Source organism: Pogona vitticeps, chromosome 4, assembly GCF_051106095.1.
Source record: "Pogona vitticeps strain Pit_001003342236 chromosome 4, PviZW2.1, whole genome shotgun sequence".
NCBI lineage: Eukaryota > Metazoa > Chordata > Lepidosauria > Squamata > Agamidae > Pogona > Pogona vitticeps.
The window spans coordinates 239,317,266-239,334,563 of NC_135786.1; the positions used below are offsets into that span (position 1 = coordinate 239,317,266).

General features: G+C 50.4%; 2 protein-coding genes across 6 annotated transcripts in view; one reads left to right on the forward strand and one right to left on the reverse strand.

The window, feature by feature from the left end:
* The window catches only part of LOC110090980 (protein EFR3 homolog A), a 44,807-nt gene that overhangs the window by 22,351 nt on the left and 5,158 nt on the right, over positions 1-17,298 (forward strand). For all 5 annotated transcript variants that reach the window (XM_072999620.2, XM_020814900.3, XM_020814901.3 and 2 more), the window contains 10 exons: positions 146-310; positions 1,107-1,221; positions 2,868-2,919; positions 3,866-4,038; positions 4,699-4,774; positions 5,512-5,673; positions 5,976-6,107; positions 7,137-7,204; positions 8,052-8,179; positions 14,055-14,143. In XM_072999620.2, coding sequence (XP_072855721.2) covers positions 146-310; positions 1,107-1,221; positions 2,868-2,919; positions 3,866-4,038; positions 4,699-4,774; positions 5,512-5,673; positions 5,976-6,107; positions 7,137-7,204; positions 8,052-8,179; positions 14,055-14,143 — 1,160 coding nt within the window. The remainder of the gene's footprint in view (positions 1-145; positions 311-1,106; positions 1,222-2,867; positions 2,920-3,865; positions 4,039-4,698; positions 4,775-5,511; positions 5,674-5,975; positions 6,108-7,136; positions 7,205-8,051; positions 8,180-14,054; positions 14,144-17,298) is intronic.
* LOC144588734 (uncharacterized) overlaps positions 8,754-17,298 on the reverse strand; it is a 110,663-nt gene continuing 102,118 nt past the window's right edge. The window contains exon 2 of the mRNA XM_078392086.1: positions 8,754-13,044. Coding sequence (XP_078248212.1) covers positions 9,443-12,979 — 3,537 coding nt within the window. The 5' untranslated portion in view covers positions 12,980-13,044 and the 3' untranslated portion in view covers positions 8,754-9,442. The remainder of the gene's footprint in view (positions 13,045-17,298) is intronic.

Below are 17,298 nucleotides of genomic sequence, written 5' to 3' on the forward strand. Positions count from 1 at the left end.
TTGGATCTCCCTGTTTATGCTTCATGAGTAGAGATGGCCCGTTGTGGTCTTGCTTCGAACAGCCCAGAGGAGTCCCTCGGCACTAGACGGGTGGGGTATAAATGTGGGTGAAGAAAGTAAAGTCAGTTTGCCCCCTTTTGTGAAGGCCCAACGGTTCTGGAGGTGTTCAACACTCTGCTGAAGCACCTGAGCCTGAGCGTGGATCTGGAATTGGGCCACGGGAGCGACCCCGAGGGCGGCGCCAGCCAGGCCGCCCGCTCCAAGGAGAACGACGAGAAGATCGTCCAGAATGCCATCATTCAAACCATCGGTGAGTCGGCGGGTGCACTTTGGGTGGTCAGCCAAACTCCACGTTCCTGGCCGTGCGTGGGGTCTTTGTCAAGCACCTTTTCCTCCTCCTCCATCAACTTTCTTTCTGTCCATCCCACAAGCCTCATGGTTTAGGTGAACCTAGAACTCCAGGCGTCCCCTGCTCTCAGTCTTGAACCCTGGTCTCCTCCCAAAGACCCCTATAGACAAGGTATCCCCACATGTTTTCCCTCCTTAGCTCGCCTCCCTCCCACTGAATCACCTGAAACCAGGAGGCGAGGCGCTTCTCCTTCACCCCTCCCTCCCTGCCTGCCCCCCCCAGCCAGGCACTTGCTTTTGACTCTTAAGCCATCGTCCCCACCAGAGCTGAAGGCAGAAACCCTGACTTAATGACAGTGGATCAAAATGAAAACCCAACATCTGATCCTACTTTGCTCATTAATCAGACCAGAGAAGCCAGAGTTTGGTGGCCAGGTGTTACAGGGACCTGTAGCTCAAGGCAAGCCTGAAACGTCACACCAAAGGAGAAGCCAGGGAGAAACAGCAAGGAAGGGGAGCTTGTCTGCCATTTCACCCACCAGGAGCGTGGCTGATAAAGTTGGGGCCATTTTCCTTAACGAGACCGATGGCACAGATTTCATGGGAGAAACCGGCTGGTATTTTAGGAGTTGTGAGAGGGAGCCAGGCTGAACCAGGTGGGCTCAGGGTCACCCGCGAATGCCCAGTCTTTGTGTGACGGACAGATGGACCTGTCTGGGTGACTCCATTCTTTTCCTCTCTCTCTCTCTCTTGTGTAGGCTTCTTTGGCAGCAACCTCCCCGATTACCAGCGGTCTGAGATCATGATGTTCATTATGGGGAAGGTCCCTGTCTTCGGGGCCGTGTCTCAGACTCTGGACACCAGCCAACTTGGGTGAGTCTCTCCCTCCCTTTTATCCCTTGGTGGTGGCTGAGCTTCTGCTCTTGCAGTTGTTGATGTTAATTATCAGTATTTCTGGCAAGGCCAAAGTTATCTTCGCCCAAGTGCCCTTAGGGGTTGACAGAGTTACGAACGCAAAAACGACAGGTCTCCATCCAGAAGAGCTCGCAGTGCAAAGGGCTGGCAAGAGGAGGAGACGGTGGGGACGAAGGTGACTGGAGGGGGGGTGGATAGACACGGATGAGGTTGCTTTAGGGTTCGGTTCAGAAGGAAGGCTAAAGGGCAGGGGGGGTGGGGAGTTTCTTTTGGATGGCCTTGAAAGAAGAGACTTGTGTTCTGGAAGGGAGCTTACAAAGCAGCAAAGGCGAAGGGGCAGAGTTGTTTAAGAGGGTGGGGGACAAAGCCAAGGGAACTGAGACCTCTCCACTGCTAGCAAAAATACAAACGGGAGACAGAGCCTCAAGATGTATAAAAATATTGACAACGCAGACTTTATTCTTATCTGAAAAGCTCAGGCTTAATGAGTTTCGGCTGTGGAACTATAAAATAACACACACACACGCACACGCACACGCACACACACACACACACACACACTCTATTTTAGAGGGTGGGAAATCTACAGAGATCTGAAGCACGGTTGGCTCCCTCCCGTCTTGTAGGATAACACCCCCTCCTCCCCCCCCCCACACATTATTTTAGAGGGTGGGAAATCTACAGAGATCTGAAGCACGGTTGGCTCCCTCCCGTCTTGTAGGATAACACCCCCTCCTCCCACTACTCAGGCCAGGAGTTGCCAGAACTCTGAAGGAGTTAAGCATTCAAGGAGGGGGAGAGGAAAAAAGCTTGAAGGGAGGCGTTAAGGGAGGAGGAACACCTGCCTGGGGCCCCCCAAGAGTCGCTGCTGCCAGTTCGAGTGGGCAAGGCTGGACTCAGGGTGTAGGGGGTGTGTCTGGCTTAATAACGCAAGGCAGCTCCTGTGTCCCTGTGAGGCCCATTTCCTGTTTGGTCTTCCAGGTTTACTTCTGTTGAGGGAACCGGAAGAGCTTTTTGTATAGGAACGGTGGGCACACTCGCAGGAGGCAGGCAGAAAGGTCCTCCGAGTTCTCTCCACTCCTTGGCTGCCAGCACGGCCTTTGGCCATCTTTGGACCCCCTCTGAAGGCAGACCGGGGGGGGGGGGAGATTGCAACGTCAGAGGCAGACAGGCCTCTCCAGTGTTCATGTGCAAAACATAGTGACAATGGAGCACCCTTAGATCAGCCGCTGGCCACGTCTGCTCCCAAGAAAGCCGAAGCAGCAGCTTGCAAAATCCTTTAGCCCTCTGCCGGGCTAGTTTAGGGTTTCATACGGAGATAGGAAAGGTTTTTGTCCCGGACAATCCTTCCCAGGATCCCACTGAGCGCTTGGCCTGTATTCCTTGCAGCCCGACCGAGCAAGGAGCTTCCTTCCGCTTCCGGTGGCCAAGGGCTGTGTGGGGCCACTGGCCTGGGGGGCTGCCTGTCTCACCCGGAGGGCAGCCGACTTAACGGCAGGGCAGCCGCCAGGTCTTCCCTGGCAGGTCTTGGCCAGGGAGCGGGTAGGGACCCCCTTTTCTCTGGTTCTGTTCTCACCACCGTCCCTCTTGCTTTTTCCCCTCAGGGATTTGGGAACCAGGAGGATTCAGATCATGTTGCTCCGGTCTTTGCTGATGGTAGGCCTGGTCTGGGTTCGGGTTGAGGGGGGCTCTGAGGGGTTGTTTTTCAGTGGTTCAGACCGTCAGGGTCAGCCCTCCCTGGTCTGTGTGACAAGCAGGATGGGAGTTGTAGGCACTGGATTGGGAGAAACCAGCTTGAGACTTCCTTTCTTGATAGGACAGCCTGTCCATTTTTGAAGTACTTAGGATTTTTTTTCTTTTGGGGGTGCTGCCTCTAAGGGGTGAAACCAAAGCATTTCTCCTGCCCTTCTCTTCAGGGGCCCTTTTCGCTCCACGTGATATGCACCTTCCCTCTGGTGCATGTGGTTTATAGGCAAGGGGTGGGTGAGATACAGCTTTTGGCCCGAGGTGTCCATTCAGTTTCAGAGAAATTCCTAAGGAACACACACCAGGCTGTGTGGGACCCAAAATGCCAGCAGTCCCCCCCCCCTTTTAAGCTGAAAGCTCTTTCTGCCATCAAGAGGGTGGGGGACATACAACAGCTGAGAAGCCACGGAAAGATGGGGGGGTGGCGGCCATCTGGGGGACCTTGTGGGGCAAGATGGGGACCCCAGGTGGCCCACTAGTTCCCCACTTGAAGGTGGGTCGTGGAGGATACGTTCCAGGCCCTGTGCAGCCGATACGGAGACCAATGCAAAGGACAAGATGTGCTTCTGTATAACCCAGGAACCTTCCTGGCACTGGGTCCCTTCCAGATGCATAAGACTACAGTTCCCAGAGTACCCTCCGCAGGAGTTTTGGAGGGGGGACCAAGTTGGGCTGGGTGCAGCCGCCTAGGAGGCCAAGGCAATCCAGCCCTTGGATTCCTTCCTGTCTGGACCCACCAGCTTCAGTGTTAGGGGGAAATGTTCATGGTTTGCTCCACGTGCTTTTGGTCTGGCTCTTGCAGGAGACGTTGGCCTAAACCTCCCCCCCCCCCGTTTCCCCTTGAACCAACCGGCAGGTCACATCAGGGTACAACGCCAAGAGTATCGCCACCGTCCTCTCGGCCTCGTTTCTCGACCCCCTGCTGTCCTCTTCTCTCATGGAGGACGGCGAGCTCCGGCAGCTGGTCCTGGAAATCCTGCACAATCTGATCGATCGGCACGACAACCGAGCCAAGCTCCGAGGAATCAGGTAGGAGGAATGCCGTCCTGAGCCGGGCTCAGCCCTGGACCCCTTCGGTTGATGTTAAAGGGGGAAATGGAATCCTCTCTCTCTCTCTTTTTAAAATCACTTAATTGGGAAAAAACAGTTTTGTTCAGCATAAATTAGGGTTGTGATAGGTAATGTTTGCTAAAAAAAGAAGGTTGATCGACCAAGGTGGATGTCTTGTCGGAAGGTAGGAAGGACATAGCCTCCCAGCCGGCCCCACGGAGGCTGTGAAGCCTAGTCTTGAGGTGGTTGTGGGCATCCCCGAACAGGGGTCTGGAGGCAGTCTGGGGTCAGAGGAAGGAAAACGAGGCGAGGCTTGATCCAGAGGCATGGAAGATGTTCTGGGGGGTGAAACCTGATCCCGTGGTGGGAGCTGTCAGGTGGCTTTTCAGAGGAGCTCCGGAATCTCCACCACGTTCTGAGCATGACGCTGCCAGGGGAGGAGAGACATGGCCTCGGCCCTGTTCAGATTGGAATGTCCCTTCAAGCTGGTCCAGAAAGATCCCCTGGAGTGGGAGTCGGGTGTTTGGGGGCTGGCGGGAAAGGGACACAGAGTCTGAAGGAAAGGTGTGTATACACTGACCCTCCCAGTGTACCGTAGTGGTTTTATTAAGGAACAGGCATGCATGTGTTCGGTTTTAGGATCATCCCTGATGTGTCTGGTCTGAAGATCAAGAGAGAGAAGATTTCTCGGCAAGATGTGAGCTTCATGAAGAAGGTAAATGCAGGGTCAGCGCCACGGCCACTCAAAGCACCTGCAGCGGCCACGGCTTCCTTTGCGGGCGTGTTTTTCCACCCCCCCCCCTTAAAAGTATCTCCGTCGGCCCTGCTGTGTTCTCCCCTCGCCCGGCTGTCCGGAGAAGGAGAGACCAGCCTGCCCTCACCGGGAGCTGTGGCTTCGGTCCCTGCTAGCCCAGAATGGCTCCCTCTGCCTGGCGGAGGCTCCGCCCTGGTCTGGGCCGAGGGCAGTCCTGCTGGCCGGGACCTTCTCTCCTGGAGGTGTCAGGATCTGGGCCCCGCTCCCTCGGAAGTGCTGTTGGAGCTGATCCATAGACCGATGAAGTTGCAAATCAGGAGGTGGCTGGTTGTCGGGCACAGGAACCACCTACGCCACTACCTTCTGCTGAGCGGGTCCCTCTAGGCGGCCCAATTTCCCTCACCTGTTGGGCAACTCTTCCAGTTCCCCCAGCAGGGATCTTTTCTGCTGCCTTCTTAACGGGAGAAAGTTTAGGCCCTGCAGACCATGTTCTTTGCAGAGGCTTCCCGGAGAGGAGGATGGCTCAGGTCAGGGGTGGGGCGGAGTTGCCACCTTGAGAGAGAGGCTTCTCTTAGCAGCTGAGCATAAACGTAGAGCAAGACCTTCTGAAGAGGTGAAAGACAGAGACTGCTGAGCAGGTAGTCCTCGTATTGATAGATCCTCTCTAGTCTCCTCTGTCTTCTCCCGTCGTTTTGCAGCACGGCCAGCAGCTCTATCGGCACGTTTACGTGGGCTGCAAAGAGGAGGACAATGTGCAGAAGAATTTCGAGCTGCTCTACACGTCGCTGGTCCTGATCACCATCGAGTTAGCAAATGAAGAGGTGGTCACCGACCTCATCCGCCTGGCGATTGCCCTGCAGGTATTGGAGGGGGGGTTTGGGTTCTTTTGGGGTGGGGGAGGAGGCGGGAAACCAAGAGACTGAGAGTCCAGCTGTGTTCCCCCCCCGAAATACACAAGGGGACAGGCTGTGAAACGGTGCTGTGACCTGTCTTCGAGAAGAATAGCCATGCCACGTCATTTCTGCACCTTCCCTGTTGGGAAGAACGTGGTCGTTTTTCTGCCTGGAGGATGCTTCTCAGCGACAGGGACCCTCTTGAGCCAAGGAGCCCCTGAAGGAGCTTCTCTCTTTAACCGCCTTTGGCTCCTTTCTTCCTCCTCCAGGATACGGCCATCCTGAATGAAGACAACCTCCCCATGTTCAACCGCTGCAGCCTCATGGCGCTGGTCGGCGCGTACCTCAACTTCCTGAGCCAGATGATTGCCGTGCCCGCCTTCTGCCAGCATGTCAGCAAGGTGGGTGGCGGCGCCTTCCCTCTCGTGTTCCAGGGAAGGCCAGCTACTTCTTAGGTATCCTTGGGGGGGGAGGGAACCCCTGGCGACATCCGGGGTGGGGGGAGCCCTATGTAGTCTTGATGGTTCTCAGAAATGTTTTGCATTCTGTAAACCGCCTTGAAGCTAATCTGGAGAAAAAACTGGCACCGTCCGAGGTCAAAGTTTCCCCGCTGGAATTGTTATGGATTAGGAGTGGAGGAAACCCTGGTTCAATCTCCTACAGGCATGAAAGTCCCTGCGGGGGGCGGGGGGAGGAGTCCCTGTCTCATAGTTAACCTACGTCACAGATGGTTGTGGAGAGGACGGCATGAGTTCCCTGAAGCTTCTTCAGGATGCATGCGTAATAAGAAATAAATTGAGGAGGAGGAGGTCATGACACTGCCTACATAGCCTAAAGCAAGATACATCAGTTATGCAAGTGCGTTCTCTCTCTCTCTGTCTTTTCCTGTCATGTGCACATGCACGCCATAATAGAAAACAGTGCTCATTTCCTTACCCCTGAGACTTAATCAGCAAACATTTTACTACACCTTGATAAACGTTTGCTAGAAAAGTGCAAGAGCAGGCTGGGGAGCAGTTCAGGGGCCAGACTCAACCTGTCGGCTCTGTCTGTCTTTACCTTTTGCACAGGGGGAGCCTTGGGAGCTGGCTTGTTTCAAGAATGTTCATTCTTGCCCTTCCCTCATTAACCACAGTTTAGAAAGCAGCTGCCGGAGGACCTGTCTTCTTCATTCAGGGACCACCTGTTCCACTTTTGTTTCCAACCTATTAAACTTTTTTCATAAAAAATCTGGGTCTTTTCAACTTGGGGGGGGGGGGCGGCTTGCCGTCCTTTATCACAGCCCTTAGATGATGAGCTTTCTGTCTGCATTTAGCGGAACTGAGCGTGCTTTTTGTGAACTGTTAAAAGGCTCGCCTTGCAAACAAAAATGAATTTACAGGTCATTTTTCGTTCTCTTTAGTTAACAATTTCTGTTTTCTCCTCTTAAGGTCATTGAAACTAGAAGTGTGGAAGCTCCGTTCTTTTTGCCAGAAATCATATTCCAAGATAAGTGCAGGTGAAAGGACAGGGCATTTTTTCTGATAAATGGAAACTAAAACACTTCAGCTCAGTCAGCGTGGGGTTTAATACCCAGCCCAGGGATTAAGCCTTGCGCTGTTCAGTTATGGTTCGAGCTGCTTCCCTTCCTTCCCTCTTGCTCTCTCTTCTTCTGTCCCTTTCCAAGGCAGAACCCCCTTCAATGAGAAGGGCTGCCTCTTGGATGAGCCCTCGGGAAGCCGGCCGTGCGGACGAGGGTCAGGGGAAGAGCGCCTTGGCAGCGCACCGGCCGCTGGCGTTTGAGCAAGGCCATCAGCGCCATAGGGATGCTGTTGCTGAGAGCAGGCGAGGAGGAAGGCGCAGCCGAGAGCCACCCTGCCCTAGAGCTGCCCAGGAACCCTTTCCGTGGGATAAAGCTTTTGCAGGTGGCACCCCATGGAAAGAAATTAAAAAAACAAAAAAGAAAAAGAAAACACTGTCCATCTGGAGTGGAATTTGGTTTTTGGGCTGCCAGAAGGGCCTCTTCCCCGATGTCGATGGTAGACGCTTGCAGCCTAGGCCCTAATATCGTCATCTCGTACTGGAGGCGGTGATTCGTACTTCATCTCTGCACGCAAGAGTGTGGGGTCTTGGCATCCTTTTGGGGGGGGAAGTGTGTGTGTGTCTGGGGGAGGGGTGTAGATAAGAATGAATTAAGGGGCAAACCCCGCCAAGGGGGGACTGGCTGGAAGGTTTGGGGTGGGCGCTTGCTGGGGAAGGGGAGGCCTGGCTAGCTATAACCGGGACATGCAGCCCCCTTTGGCTACAGGTCCTGCTTGCAGGCTTTCGGTTTCTAACATCCTTTCTGCCGGGACAATGTTCGACAGTCTTCCCAAGACCTTGGACAAGGACGACAAGCACCTGTTCTTCCTGACCCATAAGATTGCTGAATCCTTGGGCGGAAGCGGATACAGTGCGGAGAGGCTGTCGGTGCCTTACGTTCCCCAGGTGACAGGTGAGCCCTGTCAGGTAATCCCTCCTGATGTCTGCCCTTTTGCCAATGGAGATTCGGGTCCTTGGCCTGCTGCCCTGAGCATCAGAGATGGCTGGCAGCGATCTGCCGGTCTTTGGAGGAACGGAATGGTTCTGTTCCTAGAGGTCTTTCTCCCCAGCCCCAGCCCCTGCCCACCTGATGGGCCAGTTTCTCTTACAACCTGATGGCAACTCAGTCAAATGTTCTGCAAGGCGACCACAGAGGGTCTCCTGTACCTGGTGGGCCCAGAGCCTGGGGGGCGAGGTGCAGGTAACTAGTTCCTTGTAAGCAATTCCTTTTCCCAATAGCGGATGTATAGATTGCCTCCTTTACGCAGTGACTTCAGAAGGGAAAACTCTGACGTGAACCATAACTTCCCAGTGACTTCTCTACTTCTGGGGTGGGTGTTGAGCTGAATGATGAGGGAGACAGAGGGTGAGAGTAGGGGTATGTAGGTAGGTAGCTGTGACAACCCCAGACCTACTGGAGGATGCCACACTTTCACTAAGCTGCCACCAACCATTCCCTGTAAGGAGTCACACAGACCAGGAATGGATTTTCAACAAACAAAGGAATAAGGTTTATTTAAATCACACACAGGGAAAATAAAATGATCAAGTGAATAAGATACAGTAACGTGGCTTAGTCTCACTCATACATACACCAGTTTGGTTCACACAGAACACCTTTAAATAAAGCACAGACCCTGAATCTATCAGTTCTGGCTACCCATACAGACACCTGAACCTATCAGGTAGGTACTGACTGACACACAGTAGTACCCTGTCTGACACACAGACTCCCACACCAGCTTCTTCTTCCCAGCTTCTCCTCTCCAGCTTCTCCACACAGGCTTCACATATATATACAGTACAGCCCCTCCTCCTGATGTCCCGCCTTCCACTTCCCATAGGATGGAACTTTCCCTCCAAACCCATGACAGACAGGTAACATCAGTGCTGTATGTAACACCTCCCCTCTTTATAAGTTGTTTTGTAGGGGGAAAGCTAAAGTGCTTTTCTCCAAAAAACAACCTGGATCCAAAACATACAAAAACAGTTATACAATAACATACAATACCATACTTACTTTAGGATAAACATATCAGTTAGGCATTTAAACATTTACCATTTACAATACATCAAGTTACCTTTATTCATACAAACCAAGCATGTTTAATAAACAAGTACATTTAACCTTTTTGGTCACCAAAATATATACATAGTCCATGTTTCCTCGCCGTCTTCATTCTTCGGGTCTTCTTGACAAGGCGTCAGCAACACAGTTCACTGACCCTCTGACCACCTTCACTTCAAAGTCATAGTCTTGCAGGTTTAAAGCCCACCTCATAAGTTTACTATTGTGGGTTTTCATTGTCTTTAACCATTGCAGTGGTGAATGGTCAGTGCACAGAATAAAATGTCTTCCCCAGATGTAAGGTTTGGCCTTCTGGATCGCGTATACTATGGCCAGGCACTCCTTTTCCACGGTTGCCAAATGTCTCTCACCTTTCTGGAGTTTCCTACTCAGGTAGGACACTGGATGCTGGTCACCATTTTCATCCTCCTGGCAAAGAACTGCTCCTACCCCGCTGTTAGACGCATCGGTGTAGATGATGAACTCCCGGTCGAAGTCTGGAGCACGCAGCACTGGATAGTTGATGAGGGCCTCCTTCAACCTCTGGAACGCCACCTCACAGTCGCTGGTCCACGGGATGCGGTCATCAGTCTTCTTCCGCGTCAGATTGGTCAGCGGAGCCGCAATCTCGCTAAACCTCGGGATGAACTTTCTGTAGTAGCCCACCAACCCAAGAAATGATTCGACCTTTTTCTTGGTGTTGGGTCTGGGCCAATCACGAACTGCTTCTATCTTGGCCTCTAGGGGTTTGATCACTCCTCCCCCTACTATGTGACCCAAGTATTCTATTTCTGGGCTACCCAGCTGCAGTTTGTTCTCTTTGCAGGGCCTAGGCCAAAGCACTTCCTCCCCTGGGTTAAAGTGCCTCTCCCTGGCTTTCTGGTCATCCCAAGCTTTCTTTCTGACCTTTTGAGCTTGCAGGGTCTCTGCTGCTAGCTCTAGGTTTCTCTTTAGGTCATTCCTTAAAGAGTCTATATATGTCACAACATCTTGTGGGTCATCCTGGGTGATCTGCTCCCAATTTTGTTTGATCAAATCAAGGGGCCCTTTCACCCTTCTCCCAAACAAAAGTTCAAACGGACTGAACCCGGTACTGGCTTGTGGCACTGATCGATAAGCAAACAAAAGGGATTGCAGCTTCTGGTCCCAATTGTTTGGATTCTCTGCCAAGTAAGCCCTAATCATGCGCATCAGAGTCCCATTGAACTTCTCCGTTAACCCATTACTTTCGGGGTGATAGGCAGTGGTTTCCTTGTGTTTAATTCCACAGATTTGCCATAACCGTTTCATGAGCTTCGATGTAAACGACGCGCCCAAATCTGTGATTATTTCTGAGGCAAATCCCATCCTGGACATATACCCCACCAAGGCATCTGCCACTGTGTTAGTTTCAATGTTAGTCAAGGGTATGGCTTCAGGGTACCTCGTGGCATGGTCCACAATGGTGAGAATGAACCTGTTCCCCCTCTTTGTGGCCTTGGGCAAAGGTCCCACAATATCCACCCCTATACATTTGAACGGAGTGTCAATCACAGGCAAAGGGCACAACTTTGCTTTGGTCCTGTCACGGTTATTCCCCTGCCTCTGACACACATCACATTGTTTACAGAACTCCTTGATCTGCTTCCCTATTTCAGGCCAGTAAAAATTCTGAGTGATTCTCTGCTGTGTTTTGTTCACCCCTAAGTGCGCAGCAAACATGTCAGAGTGCCCCCTTTGTAAGATCATGGGGCGATACTTTTCAGGTACCACTAGCTGACTTCTGATCCCATCTCCCCCTTTTGAGATATTCCTTAGGGTCTCTCTATATAAAATTCCCTTTTTCTCACAAAATCTCACTGGGGTTTCAGGTGTTAGCTGGGCGTCTGTCACCTGTTCAAAACACTTTTGGAGAGTGGCGTCTGCCTTTTGCTCTTGGCCAAATTTGCTGTCTGTGGTTAAGTTTTCCACCACAGCTTCTGAACTCCCCCCACCTGCTTCCGTCTCGGGCTCTCCAGTACCCCCCTGAACTGTCCCCGTGGTAGCTTGTGAACGTGTAATCACTAGCACCCGTTTCACATGTTCAGCCAGGTCATTTCCCACGAGCACGGCTGCTGGCAGAGTCGATGAAATCGCTAGCCGCCAAACTCCCCTCCAGCCTTGAAAGCTCACAGGTACCTCAGCTACTGGCAGCGAGATCACCTGTCCCTCAATCCCTGCCACCTTTATGCTCTCATTCGGGATTATATACTCCCTAGGAATAATATCTGGATGGCACAGGGTCACCTGGGAACAAGTATCCCTTAGCCCCCTATACTGATGGTCAAGTATTCCTACGTCCACCCCTGCGGTTTCAAACAACTGTGAATCTGTTCTCACTAGTAAGCAGCGCTTGACTTCCACAAGAGGACCATTTTCCTCAGCCTGATCAGCAGATGTAACTGTTCCAGATTGAGTAGCCATGGCAACAGGCTCCCTCAGTGGCAAGGAGCTTTGCTCTTTCTGGACACAGAACACAGCTTTTGGCTTGGTTCCACTCAAATCATGAGGCACATTTCCTTTTAGCTGCTTTAATTTCTCACACTCTGAGATTAGATGGCCCTTTCCTTGACAGAAATAACATTTTCTGCTGTACTTGGAGTCTTTCTCATCTGGTTTTGGTTTTCCCTCCAAAATCTGAGGTCTTGGTTTCATGTCTGAGGGCTTCCCTTCACCATGGGCCCCTCCCCCTTGCTGGTTTTTCCCGGGTCCCTGAGAGTACTTGCTGTAGGTTTCTTTGGGTTTACCTACAGATTTCCCCTCACCTAAGGGCTTTCTTATTTGGGAAATAAAATCTGCGATCTCTGCCGCTTCGGCCACAGATTTCGGTTTCCTTTCCCTCACCTGGAACTTCAGTTCCCCCTGCAGGACTGAATAAAACTGTTCCAGCGCTATCAGGTCTTTGAGCTGCTGGTAGGTCTCTGTCCCCTCCTGAGATAGCCATTTCTCTAGCAGCCTCACCAGTTGGGCCCCCACTTGGGTAAAAGTCTGCTCTGGTTTCTTTGTGAGTGACCTGAATCTTTGCCTCAGCTGTTCCGCAGTTATCCCATGTCTGGCAAACACCAGTTTTTTAAACTCAGCGAAGTCTTTTAGCAGTTCCTCTGGCATCTCTGCATAGACTTCTGCCAGGCTGCCACTGATTAAAGATCGCATAATGGTCATCTTCTCAGTTTCCCTTACTGAGAAGTCCACAAACGCTCTTTCCACGAGGGAAAAGAACACCTCAGGGCAATCTCCCTTGTGGTACACAGGGAATTTCTTCAGGTCAGTTTTAGACAATTGGCCCACCTCAGAATCCCTATTGTTATTATTGTTCTGGTTCATCATTTCCAATTTTCTTAACTCAAACGCCATTTTTTCTAACTCAAATTGTCTTTGTTTCTCTTCCCTTTCCATTTCAAATCGCCTTTGTTTCTCTTCCCTTTCAAATTGTCTTTGTTTCTCTTCCCTTTCCATTTCCCTCACCCTCAGTTCATGCTGTTGGGCTAGGAGCATTTTTCTGAGTTCTGGGTTCTGTTCTCCCGTGTTCTCATCCTGCACTGAGCCAAATTCCTCCTCAGAACCTTGGTCCACCTGTGGGTCTTTCACTTCACCCATTTCTGCCATTTGGCTTCGAGTCAAGGGCATAATCCCCCCCAGAACAGGCTGCTTTCAAAAGTCAAGCCTCAAAATAAAGCGACCACTTTTTTTTTCTTTTGCCTCAGAACCAGCCTTCTATAGATTGCTGCTGTTCCTTCAGCACTAACTTGCAACTGTTGCTAGCCAGAGTCCACCCCCCCTCTGCTAGGCCTCTCAGCAGACAGGCTAGATCACTGCTACTTCACTCAGCTTTGCCTCAGCCTTTTCCCGCCAAAACAGGTTGCCTCAGAGCTCCCTAATCTAGTCCCCAATCTGAGGTTACACGTTCTTCCACTAGCCTACCTCCCCGTGAGGTAAGCCTAGAAGATTACCTACGCGCTCTCAGATTGTCCCTGACTAGACCCCCCTTGCTCTGGGCACACTTGCCAAGGCTTTGCTGGACCACTGGACAACTGGACCAGTCGTATCCCACACGCTGGACACCAATCAATGTGACAACCCCAGACCTACTGGGATATGCCACAGTTTCACTAAGCTGCCACCAACCATTCCCTGTAAGGAGTCACACAGACCAGGAATGGATTTTTAACAAACAAAGGAATAAGGTTTATTTAAATAACACACAGGGAAAAATAAAATGATCAAGTGAATAAGATACAGTAACGTGGCTTAGTCTCAATCATACATACACCAGTTTGGTTCACACAGAACACCTTTAACTAAAGCACAGACCCTGAACCTATCAGTTCTGGCTAACCCTACAGACACCTGAACCTATCAGGTAGGTACTGACTGACACACAGTAGTACCCTGTCTGACACACAGACTCCCACACCAGCTTCTTCTTCACAGCTTCTCCTCTCCAGCTTCTCCACACAGGCTTCACATATATATACAGTACAGCCCCTCCTCCTGATGTCCCGCCTTCCACTCCCCATAGGATGGAACTTTCCCTCCAAACCCATGACAGACAGGTAACATCAGTGCTGTATGTAACAGTAGCCCTGTTTTCTGTGTTGTTTTTTTGTAAAATGTCAAGAAGTAACTAAAAATGGACATTCCTTCCCCTTCCCTTGAAAAAAACCTCATCATTTGATGACGTGTGCCCCTTGTGTGTCTGCAGATGAAGACAGGCTGTCCCGAAGGAAGAGCGTTGTGGATACGATCTCCATTCAGGTGGACCTCCTTCCGGGCAACGGCGCAGAAGATAAGGTAGGTGTCGTGAGAGAAATCTGCTCCCCGCCTTGTCCCAGACAGAGCTGGCCTGGGTGCTCTCGAGCGGCGGAAGGGATTTTGCATTGTGGCTCTGCACCTGGAGCAGAAAAGGGCCTTTTCCGACTTCAGATCCACTAGGAATTATCCCGAGCTTTAGCCTGTGCTGAGCATGCAAATACATTGTCTGCCCTTCGGTCTCTTTTAAGCACACAGCCCTTTGGCCGAGGCAGGGTGTCAACATGTCTGACCTTCCACAAATCCAAAAAACCCCCCACAAAACCCCAGACAAACCACCCAGCTTATTCTCCTTTCGAAGAGATCCTTTGCTGAAGTCCAGATTTTGACATGGCTGGTTCCTTTATCCGGCGCTGTTTGTAAGTGAATCTACCTAATGGTCTTGTCTGTGTCGTTCCTCCTTCTGACACACCCACACACCCGCATCGCCTCTGCAGCCTTCCCACTTCCAAGTAAATGGATCTTTTCCAAATGTTGTATCATTTCACAGCAGCATCAGAGAAACATACACACGATCAAGCCACACTCCTTATTTTGACATAGGGCCCACTCCTGACTCTTCGGTCCCCACGGTCTCGCCCAGAGTTTCTGGTGCCCAAAGACCTTTCTCTCGTGTGCCTGTCAGCAGAGGTGTCTCCTGCTGCATGTCAGCTGCGGGACTTTGCACACAACAGTAAATACCTGCAGAATAAAATTCTTCCAGCAATTCTCGACTGAAAATTGATGCCAGTGGAGTTCAGCCGGCATAAATCTTTTGCTGTATCCCAGCCTTTGGAATGGAAACGTTCAACCTTCTGAACTGAAGTCTTGCTTTACGTAATGAACCCTGAGATTTTTGCCATTGAATTCTGCTACCCCTGGGAACTTCACATAGTTGGTTCTGAGAGCGCTCAACTTTATGTTGATCTCACACTTAACTCAGAGAACTCCTTTTGAGCCTAGGATTGTTCACTCCTTTCCTTTTAGAAAAGGCTTTATATTTCTAGGGTGCAAATATAAAACTCTATTAACTTCGAAGGGGATTGGTGCTCCCTTTCTCCCCATAGTGGCTCACGACGACTAAAACAATCCCGTTTTAACGACACTAAAAATTCTTCCTCCTTCATGGATTGCTGCCTTGTCGTGGCGAAGGGGCTTGAGTAACTCAGAGAAGCTATGGGCTATGCCGTGCAGGGACACCCAAGACGGACAGGACATAGTGGAGAGTTCCGACTAAATGCAATCCACCTGGAGTAGGAAATGGCAAGCCACTCCAGTATCTTTGCCAAGAACGCCCCATGATCAGAAACAAAAGGCTAAAAGATATGACGCTGGAAGATGGGCCCCTCAGGTCGGAAGGCGTCCAACATGCTACTGGGGAAGAGTGGAGGACAAGTACAAGTAGCTCCAGAGCTAATGAAGTGGTTGGGCCAAAGCCGAAAGGACGCTCAGCTGTGGACGTGTCTGGAAGTGAAAGGAAAGTCCAATGCTGTAAAGAAAAATACTGCATAGGAACCTGGAATGTAAGATCTATGAACCTTGGGAAGCTGGAGGTGGTCAAACAGGAGATGGCAAGAATAAACATCGACATCCTGGGCATCAGTGAACTAAAATGGACAGGAATGGGGGAATTCAGCTCAGATGATTATCATATCTACTACTGTGGGCAAGAATCCCGTAGAAGAAATGGAGTAGCCCTCATAGTCAACAAAAGAGTGGGAAAAGCTGTAATGGGATATAATCTCAAAAATGATAGAATGATGTCAATACGAATCCAAGGCAGACCATTCAACATCACAATAATCCAAGTTTATGCACCAACCAGCATTGCTGAGGAGACTGAAATTGAACAATTCTATGAACATCTACAACACCTTCTAGAACTGACACCAAAGAAAGATGTTCTTCTCATTCTAGGGGACTGGAATGCTAAAGTAGGGAGCCAAGAGATAAAAGGAACAACAGGGAAGTTTGGCCTTGGAGTTCAGAACGAAGCAGGACAAAGGCTAATAGAGTTTTGTCAAGAGAATAAGCTGGTCATCACAAACACTCTTTTCCAACAACACAAGAGGCGACTCTACACATGGAAATCACCAGATGGGCAATATCGAAATCAGATTGATTATATTCTCTGCAGCCAAAGATGGAGAAGCTCTATACAGTCAGCAAAAACAAGACCTGGAGCTGACTGCGGTTCTGATCATCAGCTTCTCATAGCAAAATTCAAGCTTAGACTGAAGAGAGTAGGAAAAACCACTGGGCCACTCAGGTATAATCTAAACCAAATCCCCTATGAATACACAGTGGAAGTAAAGAACAGATTTAAGGAACTAGATTTGGTGGACAGAGTGCCTGAAGAACTTTGGATAGAGGCTCGTAACATTGTCCAGGAGGCAGCAACAAAAACCATCCCAAAGAAAAGGAAATGCAAGAAAGCAAAGTGGCTGTCCAACGAGGCCTTAGAAATAGCAGAGAGGAGAAGGGAAGCAAAATGCAAGGGAGATAGGGAAAGTTACAGAAAATTGAATGCAGACTTCCAGAGAATAGCAAGGAGAGACAAGAGGGCCTTCTTAAATGAACAATGCAAAGAAATAGAGGAAGATAACAGAAAAGGAAAGACCAGAGATCTGTTCAGGAAAATTGGAGATATTAGAGGAACATTTTGCGCAAAGATGAACATGATAAAAGACAAAAATGGGAGGGACCTAACAGAAGCAGAAGATGTCAAGAAGAGGTGGCAAGAATACACAGAGGAATTATATCGGAAAGATTTGGATATCCCGGACAACCCAGACAATGTAGTTGCTGACCTTGAGCCAGACATCCTGGAGAGCGAAGTCAAGTGGGCCTTAGAAAGCCTGGCTAACAACAAGGCCAGTGGAGGTGATGGCATTCCAGTTGAACTATTTAAAATCTTGAAAGATGATGCTGTTAAGGTGCTACATTCAATATGCCAGCAAGTTTGGAAAACTCAACAGTGGCCAGAGGATTGGAAAAGATCAGTCTACATCCCAATCCCAAAGAAAGGCAGTGCCAAAGAATGCTCCAACTACCGTACAATTGCACTCATTTTGCACGCTAGCAAGGTTATGCTCAAAATCCTGCAAGGTAGGCTTCAGCAGTATGTGGACCGAGAACTCCCAGAAGTACAAGCTGGA